General features: G+C 36.5%; 2 protein-coding genes across 3 annotated transcripts in view; both read right to left on the bottom strand.

Moving 5' to 3' along the window:
* Positions 1 to 294: 294 nt before the first annotated feature.
* LOC108681448 (protein O-linked-mannose beta-1,2-N-acetylglucosaminyltransferase 1) lies at positions 295 to 12919 on the bottom strand. 2 transcript variants are annotated; one of them, XM_018170476.2, is made up of 15 exons: positions 11874 to 12919; positions 9489 to 9586; positions 8946 to 9049; positions 8496 to 8589; positions 7967 to 8189; positions 7611 to 7729; positions 7306 to 7376; positions 6777 to 6882; positions 6072 to 6265; positions 4802 to 5003; positions 3223 to 3410; positions 2346 to 2463; positions 1593 to 1661; positions 1165 to 1274; positions 295 to 636 (listed from the first exon to the last, which is right to left on the bottom strand). In XM_018170476.2, the coding sequence occupies exons 1-15, from the start codon at positions 11896 to 11898 to the stop codon at positions 462 to 464; spliced, it is 1896 nt and encodes a 631-aa protein (XP_018025965.1). In that variant the 5' UTR covers positions 11899 to 12919; the 3' UTR covers positions 295 to 461. The 2 variants fall into 2 exon arrangements, with proteins under 2 accessions (XP_018025965.1, XP_047738841.1); XM_047882885.1 differs by having other exon boundaries at positions 12492 to 12919.
* A 3051-nt stretch (positions 12920 to 15970) lies between these two features.
* LOC108681450 (protein O-linked-mannose beta-1,2-N-acetylglucosaminyltransferase 1-like) overlaps positions 15971 to 23316 on the bottom strand; it is a 36856-nt gene continuing 29510 nt past the window's right edge. The window contains exons 8-10 of the mRNA XM_047882884.1: positions 23078 to 23268; positions 16737 to 16854; positions 15971 to 16129 (exon numbers count right to left, since the gene is read on the bottom strand). Of these exons, the coding sequence (XP_047738840.1) occupies positions 15971 to 16129; positions 16737 to 16854; positions 23078 to 23268 (468 nt within the window). The remainder of the gene's footprint in view (positions 16130 to 16736; positions 16855 to 23077; positions 23269 to 23316) is intronic.

The raw sequence follows: 23316 nt of genomic DNA, 5'->3' as shown, positions 1-23316 counted from the left end.
TGTACTAATTACTGATTTATCTGTGTTCTAGAATTTTCGAACTGACGATGGAGCTGGACTCCGAAACGTTTTCTTTAAAGATACTATGAATTTTTGTGGAGTTTTCTTTGCTTTTAAGTTTTTAGTGAACTTGCGATTATAGCAAACAAGTGACATTATTATTTATCAAGCTATACAGGATAATGACGTAACTATGATACAATATTACCATGAAAATGTTCTTCTTTTAAATAAAACAAGTTTCAACTTCATAACGTTCTTAGTTTTTTATTTATTAACAAATTAAAAGGGTCAGTTAATTCTGGTACACCCTGTACTAACTATAAGTACTAAGTAATTCTCTGCTTATACTAACTATAAGTACTAAGTTATTCTCTGCATATACTAACTATAACTACTAAGTTATTCGCTGCATATACTAACTATAAGTACTAAGTAATTCCCTGCTTATACTAATTATACTAACTATAAGCAAATGAGGGTATTCTAACGTCTAGCATGAGGCTAGGGAGAAATTCTTCCAAGTCTGCCACGCGGTGCCGCCGTCGGTTTTCAACAACAAGAGTGTCCAGCAGCTGCAGTTCGGTTGTAGTCTCTATTTTCTTCGGCATGCAGATTTTAGGGGGCTTTAAATAACTGAAACAATAGGAAAATTCGATCAAGTCTGCAGATAAAAGTTAAGAAGAGATATAAACTCATAATCCTCATTTTATTCCTGAACATTTTCCGGAGCTAAAAACTTAGTCACTTTCTGCAATTAAATCAGAGATTAATGTATATATTTTACATCTAAGAACGTTTAATTAGTTTTAAAAGTGTTTTTATGTCCGGGTTCAAGTAAAATCCCATTAACATTGTATAAAATTTCAATTAAATGTATTAAAAATGTCAAAACCAAGTGCCAGCACCCATGAGGAGCCATGCATGATCAAATGCAAACATTTGAACATATCAGTTGTTGGAAGCAGTGGCTGTGCGAAGAAATAATTTGCGATAAAGTGTTTGAAACTTTCCGAAGCTGTAATTTTGCTCTTTTTAAAATCTGAATAACGGCGCCACTCACCAGACTAAATAATTAAAGAACCATGCGCAATAAAACCCAATTTAAACAAATATCTGCCTTACCTGAAATCATTTAGGAAGAAAATTTGTCGGTCAGTATACCTGTAATCGCTGAAAGGGTATCCAATGGCCAGCACAGTTGTATTGTAATAGTTGAACCTGAATAAACCTCTGTGATGGCCCCTGGTGTCTAGGTGCCACAACCCGAGACACTGTAAAACATTAATGGCTTAGTAACATTAATGGCTTGGAAACAATGTCAAGTTTTACAAGTTCAATACTGCCTTTTGGTTTACCTGTACAGACAGACATTTTTCCCTTTAAGAACAATGTTTCGCTCAAACACATTTAACATAAAAAGTTATAAGTCGACACGGCCAAAAAATGGGGGCAGGAAAATCTAGAATCGCTCACTTTGCAAGTCGAAAGTACAATATGAATACATCTAGATCTAAACCTGCCACATATTTCGGGCATAAATTTTCCCATTTATTTAATTGCAAGAATTTTCTTTCATGTTTTATACTTACAGCTGCCAGAAGTGCCCAGCCTGCCTTATCAAGGCCTTGCGTCATTTCAAAAAATATCACAAGTGTTTCCTGTGAAGATACGAAGTATTTACATTATTTTAAAGTAATTTAGAGCAGCTCCTGGACTAAATTTGTAATTCCAGGATTAAAATTCTTCTTTGAACTATAAAATTTGCATCAAATAGGTTTTTTTCTCTAAATGATGTATATGATAGTGTGAGTTTTGTTCATCTCACTTGTTCAATAATAACAATGTTAAAGAATTAACGATACAACTTTGATGTTTGAACCATTTTGTTGAACAGATATGTTTAATTCTCTACCATATGATTCTCCTACAACAGTTGTTCTTGCTCAACTAAAATGTTTGGATCAATCATTTAACCAAGGAAAACAGTTTTATTGGAAATTTTCAATATTAATTTCAAAATTAACATCAGATAAAGCATTTGAGTGCACTGATCGGCCAGTTACGCGTTGAGCGATATAAGATGAAGTAGTTTTTTAGGATTATTGGGAATATTTTCCGCAATTTCTTTTTAAAGAAAGACAGATTAAATTTATTAAAATGTAATTTTGAAACTACTCGCAGCTGTAAGCAGTAATTAATTTTTCATTCTGATCAATCTACTCAAATCAATTCCAGATTAATTTTTATATCATGAGATACTTCGTTTTATGATTCTTTATGAACTACTTCAACATTTAATTAATTCCTTTAGCTGATTTTCTTTAAAGTTTAGTCAAACCCACCGTGAAATTTTTTGGAAGGTAGTTTTTATTACATGGCGACAGCGAAGTATTGTGGAAGACGATGTTTGGGCTCTCCAGCAACTCATAGATACTTTTCTCGTATTCTGTCTGGACTAATCTGTAAGCAGAGAATATATCATCAAATTTTGTTGATATACTCAGGAATTAACCATAATAAACTCAATATGTATTGTGGTTGTTATATAAAATCAAATTTCACTCAAATTTTCACAGGCTCACAAAAGTTATAGTTTATAATTTTCCGAATTATCCGCGAAACAAATATCCAACGTTCATCCGTTTTGACAAGTCCTTTTTAAATATTTCCGGAGAAATTTTGAAGCAGCGAAGTCAAGTTCATTTAATTATAGAACGCCTTTAGATAATTACAAGCATAGAAAGAGGAGAAAAATGACTATACTTAATTGGCGCATTTATCTAAATCTTTTTGCATGCCGCCTCTTCTATTTTTGGTCTATCTATCTCATCTAAACTCTGCAGACATCCTTACAATAAATTTATTTTCATCTAATCATATGGCTAACTGTCCCTAGAATCCCATTCTATATGTAGATTGCAAACCCAAGTAGATAGATGCTTCTATGTTTTAATGCAGAAATAAATATATCCGTTACTCGAAATGAATTCAGCAGTAAAAATGTCAATATGAGAGTATATACACTCGATAAAATAAATATTAGCGACTGCTAAAAGTTTTCCTTTGAAAGCTTGTTTCCGACATTTAGCCTTTCCAGATGAACTTCCAACTGGGAGGCACATATCTTCTCATTCGAAAAATACGCTCGTCATCCCCTATTATGTGTTTTTATGTGACCGTTCAATCTTTAAACGCTTCATCCTCGACGCAACAATTCACTTGTGTGTATCCTTGAGCCAAATGTTTGGCTGTGAAGTTGTGAGGTGTCCTGCGAAGTGGGCTATCGTCATCGGCCCTCTAACGTGGGCGCCAGTCAGCCCGTAGTGGAACACTCGCGACACGGCAGGAATGACGCACTCTCTCTGCGCCGCGTTCTCGTCTATCCGCAGCCACATGTCCCAGTCGCCCTGAGAAAATATATATTAATTCTTGAAGTAGGAAGCTGAATGTGAGACCCAAATTTGTCTTATGTCAATAATACCTGTATGTTCTCATATGTCAAGCACGTATTCGTATGTCAGGTATACTATGTTCCCGTATGTCAAGCACGCTCCCGTACGTCAAGCATGTTCCCGTAGGTCAAGCATGTTCCCGTGTGTCAAGCATGATCCCGTGGGTCAAGCATGTTCCCGTATGTCAAGCATATTCCCGTGTGTCAGGCATGTTCCCGTGTGTCAAGCATGTTCCCGTGTGTTAGGCATGTTCCCGTGTGTCAAGCATGTTCCCATATGTCAAGCATGTTCCCTTATGTTAGGCATGTTCCCGTGTGTCAAGCATGTTCCCGTGTGTCAGGCATGTTCCCGTGTGTCAAGCATGTTCCCGCATGTCAAGCATGTTCCCGTATGCCAGGCATGTTCCCGTATGCCAAGCATGTTCCCGTATGTCAAGCATGTTCCCGTATGTCAGGCATGTTCCCGTATGTCAAGCATGTTCAGTTCAAAATTGAAACCTGGTGCTGAAAACATATTGGGGATCGTATCCGGGACATTTATAGATTCCAGATATTAACTGGGATTAAAATTTCATTTTAGGTGAATCATAAGCCATAAAAAAGTGAAGAGAAAATTATATTCGACAATTTTAAATGTTTTTTTCATTTTAGTTTGGCAAATCAACGTTTCGTTCCGAAAGTAAAAAGTTCTAGCTTTCGTTGAATTTCTGAATTGAACTTGAATAAGACTGGAAGTGGGTCTGCATTGGTATTCCTTAAATTATGGTAAATCTTCAAAATTGCCTACTGCATGGGTTAGGGATTGGGGGTTCGAGCTGGCGGGTTTTAGAAAACGTAATACGTTTTTCAAACTGTACAATTAATATATTCCGGTCCAACATGCTAGTGCCAGTATGTTATAAATCAATATTGAATTCATCAGCTTTTACCTTTTCTACTGTAGTTCAAGCTAAAAATGTCATAGAGATTCATTATCTTATGTTATAGTTCAAATACATTTCTTATTCGGGTGTATATTAAATTTTTACACAAAATTTACAAAAATTCGATTCTCCTGATTTATCTTTGTCATCTAGCAGCTCAAGAATAATTTTTAGTGCGCATATTACTAGTCACATATCCATATTTAAAACATTAGTTTTTTAACTAATCTATTAAAGCTCTTAGACTTCAGCTGTTCAGAGAAAGATCTTTGAAGCTCCAGCCTTCAGGAGTCTTTCGTCTGGTACTCACACTGCATTATTTGGCTTCACTTCATCATTACGTCAAAATCTTGAAATTTTCTCCTGTATTTCCCTTCATTTACACATTTCTCTGAAGATCAATAACTCTCGTCGCTGCACTCACCTCTCCTACATTCATGGGCCAAGTGCCTTCGACCTCCTGGAAGATGCGTCGAGTGAGCATCCAGCCGTTACCGACCATCGTCTCCACGCGCATAAGAAGCCCCGTGTCCCTGGAAGTGTGTAAGGCTCCAAGATCGTTCCAGGCGCTGATGCAATACAGGCTTGGGTCTGAAGCCAATAAAAACGCTGTCTGGTTGAAGAAACTGTAGGAAAATTGAAGCGATTATGGCATACCTGATGATTTTTTGTGGGAAGCGTAGCTAATAAACTTCTATGCAAAAAAGGTTTCTGCTGTAACGAACTGTGAGTGTTTCATACTAATCGCATATAATATTTATAAATTAACTTATATGGCTAGTATTTCGTTAAATTGTTTGGATTAGCTGAATGTCAAAACGACGGAATCAGCGCATTTACTGGTGCAAATCACATCCTGGCAAAGACGATACATGTCCAAGGTTAAGCTTAGGTGCAATCCTTGATGGACAATTGAGCAATGGAAAAAGTTCGATCTGTCAAAAAAAAAAAAGATTTTAGAAAATTACTGACCGAAGTATTTCTATTCGCTTGCAAATTTTTATTGCAGGTTAAAAAGACAATGCTCAAACATAAATCGTTTCTAATCTCGACTCATTTAAGGTTAGAAAAAGATAGCTGAGAATATATTTCAGTATTTTAATTCCAACCGCTGGGAAAAAGAGCAGCTATATATCGAGATGCTATGGTGAATCAGTGTTAAAATCCGTTGCATTATTAATGATTTATTTTGCGCCTGAATCCATTTTTTCTATCCATTCCGTTTGTTTTACCATGAAAGCACTTCAACGTGGTAAAAATGCAATCATCGTTCGAGAAAAAATCGAGCAAATTTGAGCAAGAGTCTTTATAAAAACACGAAAACTATAACGCACAAAATCATTTATAGCAATCGTTTCCAGTATTTGATTGACATAACTCTAAATTTTGAAATTTGAATCACAATTCATTTCGTGATTACACCCCATAAATATTACGCTATTTGATTTCTGGCCTCGTGCTGATTATAGCCATTGCAGAGTTTCCACAGCGAATTGCGTATCTAACCCTCAATCCAGGGCACCAATCTTGCTGTTCTCTAACATTCGCCAACTCTCCTATAAATCTTGCTGTTCTCAACCACTTCGCCACCTCACAGTATGAATACTGCTTTGTTTACAATCTCAGTTCATTATCTATATCGCTGAATTATTCGCACAGATTAGGCTCAAACTAATTAACTAATATACGTAAACCTCAGGAAATCTGGAGATGCAATCAAGTCTTCTTCTAAGAGGATGACGGCTGGTGCATTAGGGTGGAGTCTGAATGCCAATTGTAGAGCATCGTGGTAATGCCTGGAAATTCTGGCAGCATAAAAAACGCGAGTGTCGTTCAAGTCCAAAAGCGTGGAGTAGTCAAGAGCGGGACGAAATGACTGATAGCGAATCTGAAAAATTATCAATAAGAACTCTTTGTAATGAATTAGTTATTATTTTCGGTAATCATTTACGTAATGATATCGTGGCATTGTTCCGTAGCGTCATTTTCAGTAAAATTTATCTTTCATCGTATTGAGTGGGTACGATAATACACGAATTTTCTTGAAAATTTTTCAGTAAATAAGTCATACATTTGTATAAAATCAAAAAGGTTAAATTTCTCTCAACGAAACATGAATATTGTACGAACTAATTTCCAATGTTCTAATTATCGATCGATGGCTCGAAAGATAAATGAACCCGTCAAGGAAAAACCCCATCAAGTGTTTATTAAAGGTTCATTTATGATTTCCACGTTGGATGGTTGGATATTGCATGCGTTTATCGTCACGTAACCAACTATCAAATTTTGTATTAAATTGAAGTGAGACTTCGCAGTTTTATTCTGATTTCATTGAAATTTCCCCAGTTTTTAAATTTGAACGCATTCCATAATTATGCTGATTTTTCGTAACAAACCTGCAATAAATTAAGCAGCTGAAACACTTCCGGATAATCTCCTTCTACCGTCACCAAAATCTTCTCCGGAGCTCCTCCAGGCTGTTCCAGCAGAGACCTAATTGACCTTTGAGATGATGTAGACTTTAATAATAATAGTAATATGTTTTAAATATGGAACAGGGTAAATTGCACGAGAGGCAGGAGAGGCTAATGCTTGGGGCATGAACATAAGTGCTGACAATGCAAGCAACGCACTATTTCTGACCGAATCTTTCAGCAAAATACGCAAGCATTTGCAATTTTTTTACTTCTTTACTTTTTTACTTACTTAGTAATCTAAGGCACACCAAAAATTATGCTGAATTCATGTTCAAATGCTAAATCTCGAATTTTTACGTTTTAAGGTCGTCAGATCATTCTTTTTATAACTTTTGTTAGATACGAATGCGCTACGCTTCTAATAGTTATACCGATCAATTTTTTATACGACAGTAAAATTAAATCGGTATAATCTCAATGAAAGTAGCGACAGAGATGACAGACACACCTGTAGAGCTCAGTAGGCCTGTTCCCAGCGATGATCAACACAGGAATGTTTTCGATGACGCTGTTCGCCAACTTAAATGTTTTCAAAAATACTTAATCAAAATTTGACATTCCTGAATTCTTTCGAATAAAAAGGAGAAAAATAAGTTGTTTATATATAATATATTAATATATTTAATAATGTCGCAGATATTTTAACTTGCAGAATTCGTATAGATCGCTGCAGTGGAGAAGAATAAGTTTAATAATAAATTCTCAACCTTGTATAAGATATTATTGATTACATTTTCCTAATAAATTTCTTACTTTTTGTTTGGGGAAGTCAAGTGGCAAGGGATTTTCGCAGTCGCAGAAATCTCCGTACCCGTCGTACTGACTGCAAAATTTTTTCCTCTTGTTGTTGTCTTTCATCCATGAACAGGAATCTTATGGAAAATTGATAAATCATTTATTGAGTCGAATGTTCGTACGAAAAAGCTTTTCTCGCGCCTGCACATGCTTCTATTTATATTTCATATTGCGATTAGCATTTAATTCCGACGAGCCGGTAAATACCATTTGGGCTCTATACTTTATAAAAATATATCTCCAGTTATATGCGGGAACTTTTACCAAAATAGCATCGGTCAAAATCTAAATTGTCGAAGGAAGACAAACGTCACCTGGATCAGACAAAGGGATCACAGCGTGGAATATCACAGGCGACGCGAAGGTATTGAGGGAGATGGTGTCGGCGTCCAGCACAGCAGCGTCCCCGTGGGTAACACCGCCCACCGTCAGCACGCAGGCCAAGTAATTCCGCACCCGCAGCACCGACGCAGAGTGAACGCCGAAGCCCGCCAGGAGCTGCCTCGTGACTCGTGCCAAGTTCAAGCTCGCTTCTGCCTATCACGCGCAACAAACTTAATGCTTACGCATACTTTGCTGCTTGAATAATTTGCTTGCTTGAACTTCTGCGGTTTGGGGTTTAAATGCTTTTTCATGTACCTACTACAAAACAAGCAATAGGCGCAGTCACCCGGTTTCAATTAGACCTTAAGTTCACTCATCCATATGACGTTAATATAAGATGAATGTTAAGATTTGGAAAAACTATCTCTGAAGCCATTACCAATGAAATTATCCAACTCTAAAGCATTAAAGTTAAATCTAAATGAAATGTTATTTACTCGAACCTTACGGAGCTCCTACCAAAACTGCGAATATTGCAATCCTGCCTGCCGCTATCGACGTCAGCACGGGATACAGTGCCAAGCCAGCTGCGAACTCAGTTGTGTTGAACGTTCTGAAAAGCAAATTCCACTCCCAAACTTATTATGGTTAACTACAAACACATCTTTTCATACGTAAAAGAATTCAAACTTTTTAATATTAAAAATTTGGTTGAAATGAGAAGAATATATAATGAGATCTAATTTCTCAAACTAACAACTATCTTTCGTGAAATATGTATATTCCCACACCTCTACAGAGATGACAGGATTCAACTATATCCTGAACTGGCATTTCGATGCAAATTTATATCAAATATCATATTGTTTTTAAATGACTGACACAGCCTCATGAAAGCTGTCCTTGAACCCTAATTCAATGCATGAATAATAAATGAGATTCACTAGTAGCGCATAAGTTGCTCCGTACTTCTTCATAATTACGGCTCCAGAATGTTGATTGAGCGTCAGCAGATGAAGACCCATGGCTTGTGTTCCGTCATTGAGCAGCGTGCCGATCCGAGCATCGAGGACCTATGCAAACAGTTGTTCGATTTAGGCAAAAAAAATCGTAGCTGATAAGCCAAGAGTTAATGTTTATAAATGAACGCGCAAATGCTTATAAATTAATAGTAATTTTCATGCCTCTTTATTATGTCCACATTCCCAAACTTCATTTTGGGCAAATGCAATTCCTTTCAAATACATTGAATTTAGTTACGCGTTATTCGTTGTAAAGCATGACACGAATTCTTCTAATTCCATATGAAATATGAAAAGTATTCCGAATAAATTCAAAATAGGATAGCTTAGTAGCTCTCTCTAAAACTTGGATTTTTTACAAAAGGGTAATCAATTACATAAGTACAGTGTTATTGAAGTAACTCCGATTAAATTAATCTAAATTAATAAATTAATTCAGATTAATTAAATTAATCAATATTGGCATTGAATTAAGCTGCGCCTCAATTACCTGAACAGAGTTCAAAGTAACCCTCAGATTTCGCCTGCTTGACATCACCTCCACGTCCAGATGTCGGCCTCCTTCTGCTAGTCCGACGATCATAAGCGCTGTAAAGTATAGTAAATTTTAATCTGAGTTCGGCTTGAGAAATCTTTAATTACCATTTATTTAACTATGCTTTCAATATGAATAAATTGGACCAATTAAAAGGGTAGTTGAATAACTAGGCGAACCGGGAATAAATGTTTGAGCCAAGAGATAAGTACACAAATTTTGTACAAACTTCCCAATTTAAGTCCTGTTCGGCAAAAGTTATTCTTTAATGAAACTTTAGTTGGAAAACTACGATTCATTCAATTCAGCGAATGAAACATTTGAAAGGATTTGAATTTTTAAGTTTGTCGATAAAATTACAGTAGAGCATTTTATTTTAGTAACACAAAGTTTCGAATGAACATTAATTTGAATGCAGATTCTACCACGGTTAATATTGAAATTCCAATATGACGTACGAGCTAGTAACTGTATCTTGGACACAATTCGAAACCTAAAACTCAAAATTACTTAAACATAATTGAAAAATCCTGACAAATGGGGCGGTTTGTGAGTTGATAGCTGGAGACTCATCCATGGTGACGGTGGATTCAGTTATCGTCAGTCATCGGTGTACCGGTGCACCGCAAAACTATGCTGTGTAAGTTTCCAGTGCCTCACTGGTGTTAATTTCGTTGTTAGAATAGAATAAAAGTGTCGGCGTTGAAGAAATAGGCCCATGGCCTGTTGCCGTGGGCCTATTTCTTAGCCTCCCTCATTTTTTTACTCTTTGGCCCTCCGTACAGAAAGTTGCAAGCATTAAATTCAAATTTTGTTGCAAGAATTATTTTTCATCAGATAGTTCTGATTAAAGTAGATTTAATTGAATCCGTAATTGTATATGCTTGATTCCGTCCATCCTAACTCGTTCATCTAACCGGTAACCGCTGTTTATTTGTATTTTGTAGTGGATGTTTCCGATTTGCACTGATTCGTTGTAAACTCGGTTTTGTCGTAATGGATAATCTAAAATTTTTGTTGATTGTTTTATTCACATGTCGATTTTTTGCCAGATTTGTTTGCACGTTCAGAGTTTGATCTTTGAGTCACTAGCGGAAGTTCAGGGTGCTGAACGCTCGTTATATGAGGTTGCTTATGGTGCTCGTTTTCCAACGCTGTGGGTCTTCATTAACTTCGTGTGTAACTTCCACGTCTGTAGATTTCCGGCAAACTTTTCTCACAAATAAATTATCATTAACTTGCAACAGTATATCATGAAACAGCTTACGATTTCGACAGAATTCAGAAGACGAACTTCAAGATTGAATTGATCCAATGGCGACATCAAGTGCTCTTAGTTCCAGACAACTACAGAGATTTTGTTAACTTGCCGAAACTAAAGTTTATGCTTGATCTGTGTTTCCAAAACACTCAATTTTAAAGTTCGGACAAGTAGAATTCAAAAATTGTTGAACCCAAAGGACTGCCTTGGGAGTTTGGAGAAGTGATTTAGAGGAGGCGAAGATAGAGTAAAATTCCCTAACCTTGGAAAATTTTCAAACCTGGCTTCTACAAAAATTTCCGAACCCATGATGGAGCCGCTTTTAGAAACGTTCCCAATAAAAATACGGCGTTAATTATTATCTTGGCGTTTTCTAAGGTTATTAGATTTTTGATTAATCAAGACGATTTATGAGGTAGCTTGTTGAAAAGAGCTTGTTTTCCTTAATTAAGTTAACTATTTTCCTTGCGATGGCTTTTGGCTCTAAGTAAGAAAATTAACGTTATAAGAAATTAGTCATGTTCGTGGTTTCCGCTCTCGCTCCTGCATAATTTCAAAATCTCAATTTCAAACGTTGTAAAATACTTTTTTACTTGATAATTAATAAAGAATTTTTCAATTATATATACTTATATGAAAAAAGTCATGAGTGCCTGGCAGCCTGTAGTTCGAATAATACAATACTCTCACTCTTCCATATTGTCTTCTATCCTATAATGCCGATTGATGACAATTCATTAGTATACAACATGGATATTAACAAAATTATTGTAAAACGCAAATAATTGCTAAAATTCACAGCAAATATTTTTCTGCTCCAGCATGATGATGTCAGATTGACTTGTTGAATTTCTCATAATTAACGCGAGAAAATTTATTGACCATTACGTATAGTCGAAGAAAAACCTTCAGAAATGAAATTCATCGAGCATTGATCGCTAATCGGTTAGAGTAAGGATATTGAAATTATTCATTGAAGATTCATAAATAAATATACGTTACAGGTATAATATTGCGAACCAAAATTAGATTGTTACAGCATGATACAAAAATTGACTACCCAATAATAAAAAACTCACCCAAAATCAAAGTGAAAACCGTCATTTTATCTTTGTGCTACCCGTTCAATTATTTCAGAAAGTGATATCAGCTGACTTTTGAGTTAGCATTTTCTTCCAAAGAAGTCAGTGAGATGAAATATGTTTTGAGTAAGCAAGAAGCACATTGCACTTTGAAAATTACACTTAAATTTTTCGTGGCTCGTTTGCTCAATTATTTTACAGCCTCACAAATTTCACAGGGCTGGTAAACAGTTTCCTTAAACACAAATTTCATACATTCACTTCAATGCAATATTAATAGGAATAGTAGGTAAATAGATAAGTAAATCTAGATATGTATATTAAATTCGCAAAAAACTCCAAATTTAACAGAGCATATAAAACGAGGTGAACTACATCAGAAATTGGATTAAAAATAGATGAAAATGTTTTCACAGCGATGGACCCTAGCGCACTGTTGGGAACTACTGGATCAAAATTATTAAATCATTCTTAATTATACAACTAATAGTCATTCTTGAACACAACTTTTCACTTCTTTAGAGAAATCGCGACTGAAACTGCCAAAATCTGTGATTATTTCGGCTCGACAACAATCAGAAACTTGAATTAACGAACTTTTTTCGCAAAACTCACTTCAACTACAAGAAAATTTCAACGCGAAACATTGACGATGAAATTTGTGCTTATGCTGCACGTATGCCACTGATCTAGGCTCTCAGTTCACGTTTCCTGATGGCGATCAAGGTAAAGAAATAATGGGGATTTTTTCCTGCCTGTACCTTCAGTAGTGATGGACAACAAACAGGTTACTTAGTAGTTGATATTGAAGGTACATTTTCCTCGTGCGAGGCATTGACTCTTCTCAATCTACCACTCCAAGTTTTAAATATTTCCACGGCGCATAAAATTGGGTAAAATTAATGTGGCTATACTCTGTACCTGGTAAAACTACAATATTCGTTAATTTGTATATTAATATGAATATTTACGGATTTTCCTTATGTTTAGTCCCCTCCATGAAGAAAATTGAAATAAAAATATGAAACCGAAATTTAAACCAAATAGTCCGGTATTAAAAAATAAATAAAAAAAGTCCGATATTACATTAGTGCAATCACCAGGTACAGGCCTCTTTAGTTCCATACCACCTACATGGTCTATTATTCGAGTAGGAAAAACTCTTGAATTCACTCAAGCAACGTGAAATGGCAGTGTCAGAGTAATTTCCGTAGTTCTGAATACTTTTATTTTCCCCATTTTAAGAGTGGGGAATGTTACTAAAGCGTTCTTTCTGATAATAAACACCAACCTACATTAACTTGTCAATTCACTTCTACTATCTCATCACCGTTTGAATTTCTATTACTGCCAGCCCAAAATATCTCTCTTCTAAAGGCCCGTTCACACTAGGGGCAAAACACGAGAATCAAGTGACTCAAAGCGCATGCAGAGGCGCTTTGCAGCCTCTGCCTGCGCTTCTTGACCGATTGACGAGCTAGCGATTGACAGGGGCCATGCCTCATGCAACACAAGCGCGGCGCTTAGTATATAGCTATTAAAGAATTGATATCACTTGTATGCTTAAATCGCAAATTAACTAAGAATTTAAATTGAATTAAAAATTAAAAGATCCATCGGCAGACAGATACACGGGTCTTGGGCTGAAGGCTTCGACGAGAAGCGCTGGAACAAATCGCTCCAAGTCATGAACGCGGAACCGCATCCGATTCTGGCGAGCCAAATTACCAAGTTTCTCCCGCTCTTCATCATTTTCTAATGAGCGGATCACGTGTACATGTGGTGGCAGTATCCAGCTGAAACAATGAGAGGTATTTTCACCCGTTTGTTGGTTGAAACGTATGTAGACCGGAGAAGAATACGAAGAGTGAAGTGATAGAGAGGCAATGAGTGGTAAGGGTGGAAGACGAGGATGGTATAGACTAATTTATGGGATAATATATATGTAAAGAATTTATATAGATGTTGAGAATAGCATAATGAAGCTAAAAACTGTTAAACCACGAGCCTTCCTCAATAGATTGAAAACAACCTGTCTTTATATAGTAACCAGTGGGATGTACCCAGGGGGTATAGTACCCAGTGTGTACTGGGATGTAAAGTACAAAGTGAATGTGAAACTGAACTAGTCAGCCAAATGACGTGACGCACTCTCCACAAAGCTGTTAGATGCTCAGAGTGGATGATGCATTTAACACACCACGTCATTGAACAGAAACATTGAATTTGCCGAGTAGTGCTTTAGCAGAGTAGATGTGGGTGGAAGGAAGAAGGAAGTCTTCAAGGAAGCGTGATATGTACAAGGAAAACATTTAAATGACCGCCATATAAGGAAAATGGAAGTTGATATAATGCTGCTACTTTCCTAAGTCTTTTTAGAGAAATGAAGGCTGTGTGAGTGACGTATGAGATATTGGACATGTTAAATAAATGAAATGCCACTTTACCGGAAGGCTTATGAAGATAGTAGTGACATCGAAAGACCCAGATAACATTTACTTCACTGTAAATATTTCTGGATTAATTTGAATAAGACATAGATCAAATAAGGCTAATTACCACCTTAGAGAATAAAATATATAAAAATTTTGTTAATGAAGCTATTCTAATTAATGAACTAAATAAAAGCAAGAGAATTATAAAAACCTGTATTCACTGAAGGGGTAGCCAATGGCCATCACTGATGTGTTGTAATAATCAAACCGGAAAAGCCCGCGGTGATGGCCTCTCGTATCCAGGTTCCACAAGCCATGGCACTGTGAGTAGCCAGATAAATACTTGAAGGCTATTTCATGAGAAACAAAGTTTTTAATACGAATTTTTCACATGAATCTGTTCAACTCCGACCATAAGAATAGCGATTCAATTTTTTTCGCTATCAAAAATTGAGCCCACTTGCTCAACTACTCTGTCAATACGGACTACACTGCAATTCGAAATAATTAACTCTTAACCCTCCAGAGCGGCAAAATTGGTAGAAAAATTTATAATTTAAGAACAGCAATATGCATGAATGCAATATTGATTCCCACGGACACTGCAAACGCTTCGCACGTTCTTTACTTGTTGTGAACACGTTGTTAACTCCCATAAAATATTAATGTAGGAAAAATTTAGTATTTGTACTTATTTTAGTTCTTTCATATTATATTGGGATAATATAATATTTTTCTATATAGTTTTTCAAGTAGCATTAACTTCTTAAGAGAAAGTGATGAATTATATGAAAATCACTTTATGAAGATTTTCTGCAGCGTATACCTAAATATTAGGAAACTCATCAGAAAACGCAAATGATTATCTAGCTCATGTAGAAAGCAAAGCATATGATTTGTAAATTTAGAGAATCACAAAATTTCAAAGGCTCCGCTTTGATGTGCAAAAATTTCTCGACGAGAGCCGAACCCGAACATAACATTTACTGGCCATTCCCAGCAAACATAAGCGCTTGATGGTCAGGGTGTTTTTTCTTGTATCAATTTATGAATCTCTGCAAAATAACGTATTTGTATTTATGTATGAATCTTCTGTTGTCCTGAAATGTGATTGTTTGCCCTCAATATACTGATGAAATATTTGATATATACGTATACAACAGTGCGTCACATTAGCTAATAATTTTAGCTTATTCGCTCTAATAGAGCTGCCAATGAGAGTTGTTTCCTACTATCTATATACGTTATTTAAATTTCCGCTATAAGACGGCTTCTCGGCGAGAACATCCCGCATGTAGGCGATTTTATGTACTTTTATGTACTCGACGTGTAATTTTATTTACGATTCGCCTTGGTGTGAGTTGACAAGCCTAGGTGTAACATGTCATCACAACATCATGAATCCAGCGATGACAGAAATAATTTCTTTTTGGAACCAAATTTTGAGGCGGTCAAAGGTAAAAACGGTTAATTGCCGTATCTTTTCTGATTCTTCTTATGATTCTTCTTTATTCTTGGATGGAAGAAATTGTAAATGATTGATTAATTTAAATAAATAAAGCCAGTACCTTGTATGGCCATGGAGTATAGAGATTCTACATACTCATAAATGACGACGCGGTTGTTAAGAAATGAATCTAAATGAAAATAATAGAATCTTCATAAAGTATTGAGAATTTTTTGCAAACAAACTATGACGATGGAATAATGCGTGACGGCTGCTTGTAAGACAACATTCTGACTTACACCTCCCAGCCTGGCCCACGCAGTGTGGTCGTCCGACGACACCATTTCGAACGCCACCACCAGAGGCCCTTCCTTCATTTGGAAATAGATTATTTTATTGAATTCGTACAGTTACTTCAATATAACATCCACGAATATTATATTGGTTTGCATAATTCCTTACTTTAGGCATATTACACAAGTCAGAAACAAATTATCTTGAGCCCTATTTTTCGAAGCCAAACCATTAAATTAAACTCATAAAAATAAATAACATTTTACATTGTTGATCGTAAATGTAGATAAACAGCATTGTTACTATATTTAACTGACTGTCATGTGAGCATTACATAGCATGAATGTTTACAAAGGGATTCTTCTAGAAATGATTAACAAAAAACTTAAACGTAAACGACATTCATCAACGGATGTTAACAACATTCATTATATAATGTTTATATAAGATCAAATACTCTATTTGTATGTCAGCCTTTAAGTTACTAATCATTCGAGTGCTGATGTTCCACGTTTAGGCATAATAGATTATTCTGCTTCAGAATTTGTATTTGAGATAAAATCAGTACATGAATAACAACTGTGGTAAATATTTTGAAACGAAATTAAAAGAAAAAAGGAAAAATTAAGTATGCTTATATTTATAAATTTCAGATTATCTAATAATATCAAAATTTCTACTCACCGTGAAATTCTTCGGGAGCATTTCAGGATGGCAAGGACTCAACGTAGAGTTCAAATATACGGTACTTGGGCCAAGAAGAAGCTCGTATATGTGCCGCTCATAATTTGACTGTAGAAGACTGGTTCAGAAATTGTGTTCATGAAATTTTAATTAGATAATCTTTACATTTTCACAACATATCTCCTAAGATGCAATCTAATTAAACAAGTAGTTGACTAAAGAATTACTGATGGTATGTTTGGTTCTCTATAACATCCGACAAGGCTGGTGAGTTAACAATGAACAAGAAATTCGCTCGACCCAACAATTTAGCGCAAAACCGACGTAAACAGCGCGGCTCATTTAGACCCAGTCTCTCGAACACATTGTAATTCAACAAAAATATTTTTGCATGACGTCCAATGAGTAGTTATTAAAGTGAGCCTATCACAATAGTTTTGCATTATCGACTTAAATCTTAGGTTACAATCGTTTACCCACAATCTTACCCCGAATCTTGGGCATCAAAATTTTGTAAACGATCATTTACCCACGGTCGACCATGCACTCTTTTAACCGATAACGCAGGCCTTGAGCAAGTGTTTTGATGGAAGATACTTCATTAGGATGTATAATTGATTTAAATTTTTGAAATACTTTCCAGAACCTGGGCGCTCATCTTTATTGATCAACACAAAGCTATATGATACTTTGTACGTTTCATTATCTTTGTTTTGTATCCATTTAAACTGTTCATTGTTAGGGAAATGTCTTTTTAATTCCACATGCTCTTATAAATTTTTGGCATATGCATCCAACGATGAAGACATGAATATGAGAGTGCGGAAGAATCTTAAATCTCTTGTTATGTCTCGCTCGCACCCAGTTTTTTACTTATATAGTCCCGACTTTGATGGCCTGTGTGAAACTGATGCATTTTTTATCTGTTTCTGGTATAGCATTTATTTTACCAGACACTTTATCTAGTTTTTTATTGAGCAGCTGTGAATCATGATTGGAGTGCATAAAAACTGGAATAAAATTAGGATTTCCGACTTTAAAAATTCACTCGAGATGTGCTGGACCTCTATATAGTCTCTCGTTATAGGTGTTTGTGATCTCTAACTTTATAGATTTCTTTAGTAAACTCTTCATGACAGACATAGCAAACTGTGTTAGTGATATTTTTAAGTTGAACATCATTTTTGGATATTTATTTAATAATTTTGAGTACCTATCGTCTTCACATTTAGCATAGCAACAGTAACTAATAGGTTATTGTTTTTGAATATTCAGAGTATATTCGACTTTGGGTCTGGTTGATATGAATCAATACCTACCAAAATCGATTTAAAATCAGCGTAAATTACAAAAGGATGCTTAATAGTCTTTTGAGAGGCCCTGAATTTTAGTTTCTCACCACTAAAAACTTATTTGACGGGTGTGTGAACAGAGCACTCATCTTTTTGTTTTTTGAGTAGGTCTTCGCGTATAAATGCATGCTGATAGTATGGACATACATAATTAGTTCTATGACTCACCTTATGAATAAGTGGACTTCATTAAGATTAAGATAGATTTCATTAAGACATAATGATTTCTAGTCTCATTTGTTATTAACGATAATGAAACCACATCTTTATTTATAGTTTTAGTAATTCGAAGTGGACATAGCCAAACAATAATTCATGCAATATACATTTATATAAATATTATTCGTTTTCTTAATTTATCGATGTCTTCGATTTTCGTAGAGAATTCGATATGTGTAAAATCCAGCTCTTCAGCTTTCTTCTTTAATATTTTCGTAATTCTGTTACCACTTTTTCATCTCTGCAGAAGTGGCGGGCAACCGTCCACTTAAAACACATATTATCTTGGTTTTAAGGTTTATTAAACAAGGTCCCAGAAGGATTACAAGAATTTGAAACAAGAACCAACACTAGGGGCCACGGCTATAAACTAAAAAACTGCGTTGTAACACATCCATGCAGCAACATTTCTTCTCGCTTCGAGTCACCGATAAGTGGAACAGCCTTCCTGATAGCATCGTTGACGCTCCGAGTATGAACGCCTTCAAGAACAGACTAGACGAAGCTATGCAGGAGCATATGTTCAGTCTTAAAATGCCTAGCAACTTACGGATCAGGCAATAAGTCCAGCAGCTATCTCAATCAATCATCAGTTATGGAAAGATTAAGTTCCAAAGGCCGGATCCCTTGTGAATCAAGTCACGAAAATTACAAGAATCGGCAAGAGGCCATGGGCCTATTTCTCCAGTGCCGACACTTCTATTCTATTCAATTAACTTATATATTGGATGCCTCACTTTCTAAGGGTATTTCAATATAGCAAGAGCCTCTTAAAGGTTTGTATTCAACAATTTTGATTGTGAAGTTCAGCAACTTGTTTAATGATCATTCAGAAGAGTTGTTAGTAAATTTTTCAATTCTATGCATCAGATTATCATACAGTCCTCTAATTGGATTTAAATTTATGTGAATCCTTAAAAATTTTATACATATGCATGAATTGAACCAAGCGGTATTATAGATTTTCTCACTACCTAATTTGAATTTATAAAACAAAACCTGTAAATACAACTGTAATTTAATATTACCGAATTTTGACTGCTTAATTACTTGAATAACTCCAGATGTTATATCCCTGAGAAATAACTTCGGATCGATCGTTCTTATATCATGATAAATGTGTTCTGAGTACTTATCATTAACAGCTTTCTTAATTTCTCCTTTCAAGCATCCAAATTTATTTCTAAAGTGTTCATCTAAGTCTTCATGTATTACGATATCGTTAACTTCTAAATTACAGAGATTGCAATAGAAGAAATAACTGGCCAATATTCAACCATTTAGACGTTTTCTATGGGCGTTTGTTTGCTCATGCATATTATGCATTCTGTCCTTGTATTATAGTATTCATTTGATATGATTTAATTGTTAATTGCTTTACGGGACTTCTTAATTTCTATGCGTTTCTTTAGGTTTTTAACTACTGTGTTACAAACTTTACAATGATTCGTGCTGACAATCTTTGCTTTCATTTTACCTAAACAAATTATCCAAAGAGTTTTCACATTAAATGCGTGTTTTTTAGCCTGATTTACATTAGATGATTAATCAACTCTCATTTTATTTAGCAAAATTATGAAAGACATTGAAAAAATTATTGAATTCATCTCTGATAAAATGGAAAGAGTAATAAAACACGGCATTTGTGATGTAGCTTAATGCTGTGGGGACTCAACGCTTGAATTGATGATGTCTGTTGACCTTCTGGAATTACAGTGATGGAGAAGCGACGTCTGGTAATCAGCTGTCATGGATAGTGGGTTTGAACCGGTTGCGTGCTGTTAATAACGGGGGGTTGATGTCTGAGCGTATAGCTAACCATGAGATGGAGCAGTGCTCGCCGGGCGAGCGCAAATTTTAAGGGGACCGGCTACCCTAAAATTTTCAATTATGGCGTTTTTCGGTTTTTGTGCTCATCTGAAAGCTGGAATTCTGCTCTTTCCAATGGTACCACTGCTGTCTCTTATACACATCTAGATGTGTATAAGAGACAGGTTTTACATATGTGTACCAAGTTTCAAAACGATCCGTCTGCAAACAAAAAAGTTTTGTTGGAGGGTAGCCGGTCCCCTTAAGTAAAATCTAAAGGCTTTATCTATAAATGTAGCGGTAGCGCTGTAGCGGCAAAACCTCGTATCGCTACTTAAATATGTAGCGGGCGCTACCGCTACCGCTACATTGCCCTAAATGTAGAGCCGCTACCGCTACCGCTACTGAAAATGCCGCTACATGTAGCGCGCTAGTGCCCACCTCTGTAAATTAGTTATCTCCCTTTGCGTTTTGAGAAGTTGATGGTGAGAGAAGGATAAGCATGTGATTTTTGAAACCCATCTCCGAGTTTGCCTATCCATCGAAGTCAATTTGCGTAGGATATGCTGATGCCTATATGGTCAGCAAACACCGTTTATAAGATAAATTGTTTACTTCCAAACACAAATTCTTTGACGTGTTTTTCATACAAAAGGTGTAGGAAATATCCGAAGAGCATTTGATCCATTAGAAGAGCTTTATGCTGTGATTTTATTGCATTTTGAGATCCCACCAAATAACTGAAAATTTCATCATAATACTCACAGGAGCAGGAGGACGAATACGTTGGTAATATTCATTACCAAATTTATGTTTCTTAAGCCAATCATTACTTATGTGTTCGAGAGGGGGATCTGATGCAGTCGTTCTCCGAGGTGGTAATATCTCGCAAAGAGCATGAGCACTGCTGTGTCGCCTGCCGAAAATCATCACTGCCCTGGATGTAATGGACCATCATGGTTTCTGACTTCCGGAACGCAGCCTTCAACGCTTCTGGACAATCATATCTAGGCCGTGCGTCGAACCAGCCCTCGGTCGAACGGCCACTCTTCGAAGGACGATAAATTTTGGAACATATATATGCTATAGTACCTTATAGTTTTGTGTTGATCAATAAAGATGAGCATCCCGGTTCTGGTAAGTATTTCAAAAATTTAAATCAATTATATATTCCACAGAAGTATTTTTCAGGCAACCGCTCTAGGTTAAGTCCTGAGTTTTCGGTTAAAGAGTGTAGTAAAATCGGGGTAAATGATTGTCAACTCATGATTCGGGAGTAATTGGTTAATTTTGTTGGGTAAGATTCATGATCGGTACCCTGTTAAGCTGTTTATACAGATTCGGGGGTAATTGGTTAATTTTGTTGGGCAAGATTTGGGGTAAATGGTTATGGTGACCTATGATTTAAGCTGTTTATGGAAAGTGTTGTGGTAGGCTCACTGTATATACTACTTATGCTATCTAAAACCTAACCTCAGATGTGGTGGACGCAAAATTACGTAATTTAACGATGCCCGGAAGTCATTTTCGATCCGCGGCCTAGTGGTGCACGGCAGGTTTTATGCAAGGCCGGAGGAGAACAAATCCGAGTGGTTCACGGCTGATTGGTCGGGTCGATGTCCGGAGAGATCCAAGGCGTCCGATTCAGAGCTAATTGGTGTACAAAATTGCTGGTGCACGGCTGTTCTCCCACACTGCAGTCTATAAAGTGTTATTCGCGTGATATTACTAAGATAGCCAAGACCCATTCCCTGAAACTAATCGAACGCGCTTTGCCAGGGGTTCCGGAAATGACTCGTGGGAGATGGTCGTTTGCTCTGCATTAATATATGAATTGAGCTGGAGATACACACTAGCAGTCTACTGTATCAGCTTACCCAACTCAGGGTTACGCTGTAAAAATTATATATCCCAAAGAAATATTTTCCTTCAAAAACTCACTCAAGCCCTGAGTTATCGGTTTAGAGAATGCATGGTCGACCGTGGGTATATGATCGTTTACAAAAGTTTGATGGCAAGATTCGGGATAAGATTGTGGATAAATAATCGGTAACCTATGATTTAAGCCGATTATGAAAACTGTTGTGATAGGCTCACTTTAGTAACTACTCCAATGTATTATCAATGCTAACATAATCATTTGTATTGAGGAAAAAATCACTAATGAACTGTTACACATTCAATAACTGAGTAATTACCTACAGATAAATTAATATTTCGTAAATACAGGGTGGAGCAGAACAGATTGAGCAGTTTTGAGGCGAAATAAGAGTAATGGAGGTACATAAAGAAGAAAGTTTATTTCCCTCGAGGTTAGCATAACATAACATCTAAAATAGTTATGTTTTGAAAATAATATCAGGAAGATGGAGGCCGTTAGCTGCAACACACTGTTGCGGAGTCGTTCTCGGAAGTTTCCTACAGCACGTTCACACATATATATGGCGAGGTATGGCCAGAACCTCTGCAATAATCCGGGGCCATACTTTCAATAAAGTTGAGAGATTTTTAAGTTCATCAGCCAATCATTGACGGCCTTTCAAGCAAAATCCACCAATCATAGACAAGAAAATAGAGCGTAAGTACTTACGTTCACTTAGCGAGTTTTGAAAGTATGGNGCTACTGAAATGGGAATACCGGAGGGGCTGGAAAAAACAACCCGCCCGCCCATCCCCTTCCTTGCCTGCGAGCACTGACTGCTCTAAACTGTTCAATCGGTTCTGCCCCACCCGGTATATTGACACTAAGGAATTAACTAAAAGAAGCACTGCATCGTAAAAATTCTAACTTGCATTCGAACTCGTTGAACTAAATTTACTAACTCCGTTGGTTTAGAAAGTTTGCACCTATTTATTTACGGCTATAAATATCTGTCATCAGTCGATATAATCCAAAGTAAAAATTACTTTTTTCACTCGTATTGGTCAGTTATTTCAACTTCGAAGGAAGTGAGCACTCACACTTCAGTGTTGAGATGCACATGCGTGCGCGCGGCGGACATGAGGTGGCCGGTGAAGTGCGCGAGGGTGAGCACCCCGTTGACGTGGGCGCCGACGATGCCGTAGTGGAAGCTGCGCGACACAGACGGCACGATGCACTCGCGCTCCGCCCTCACGTGCGCTTTACGCATCCATATGTCCCAGTCATGTTCCTGACAATGATTATATATTAAACTACTTGAATTGATTCCTTTCCTTCC

Source organism: Hyalella azteca, unplaced genomic scaffold, assembly GCF_000764305.2.
Source record: "Hyalella azteca isolate HAZT.00-mixed unplaced genomic scaffold, Hazt_2.0.2 contig11549, whole genome shotgun sequence".
In the NCBI taxonomy this organism is placed as follows: domain Eukaryota; kingdom Metazoa; phylum Arthropoda; class Malacostraca; order Amphipoda; family Hyalellidae; genus Hyalella; species Hyalella azteca.
Note: the sequence above shows the minus strand (reverse complement) of the source record. Positions and strands in the feature narration are given on the sequence as shown.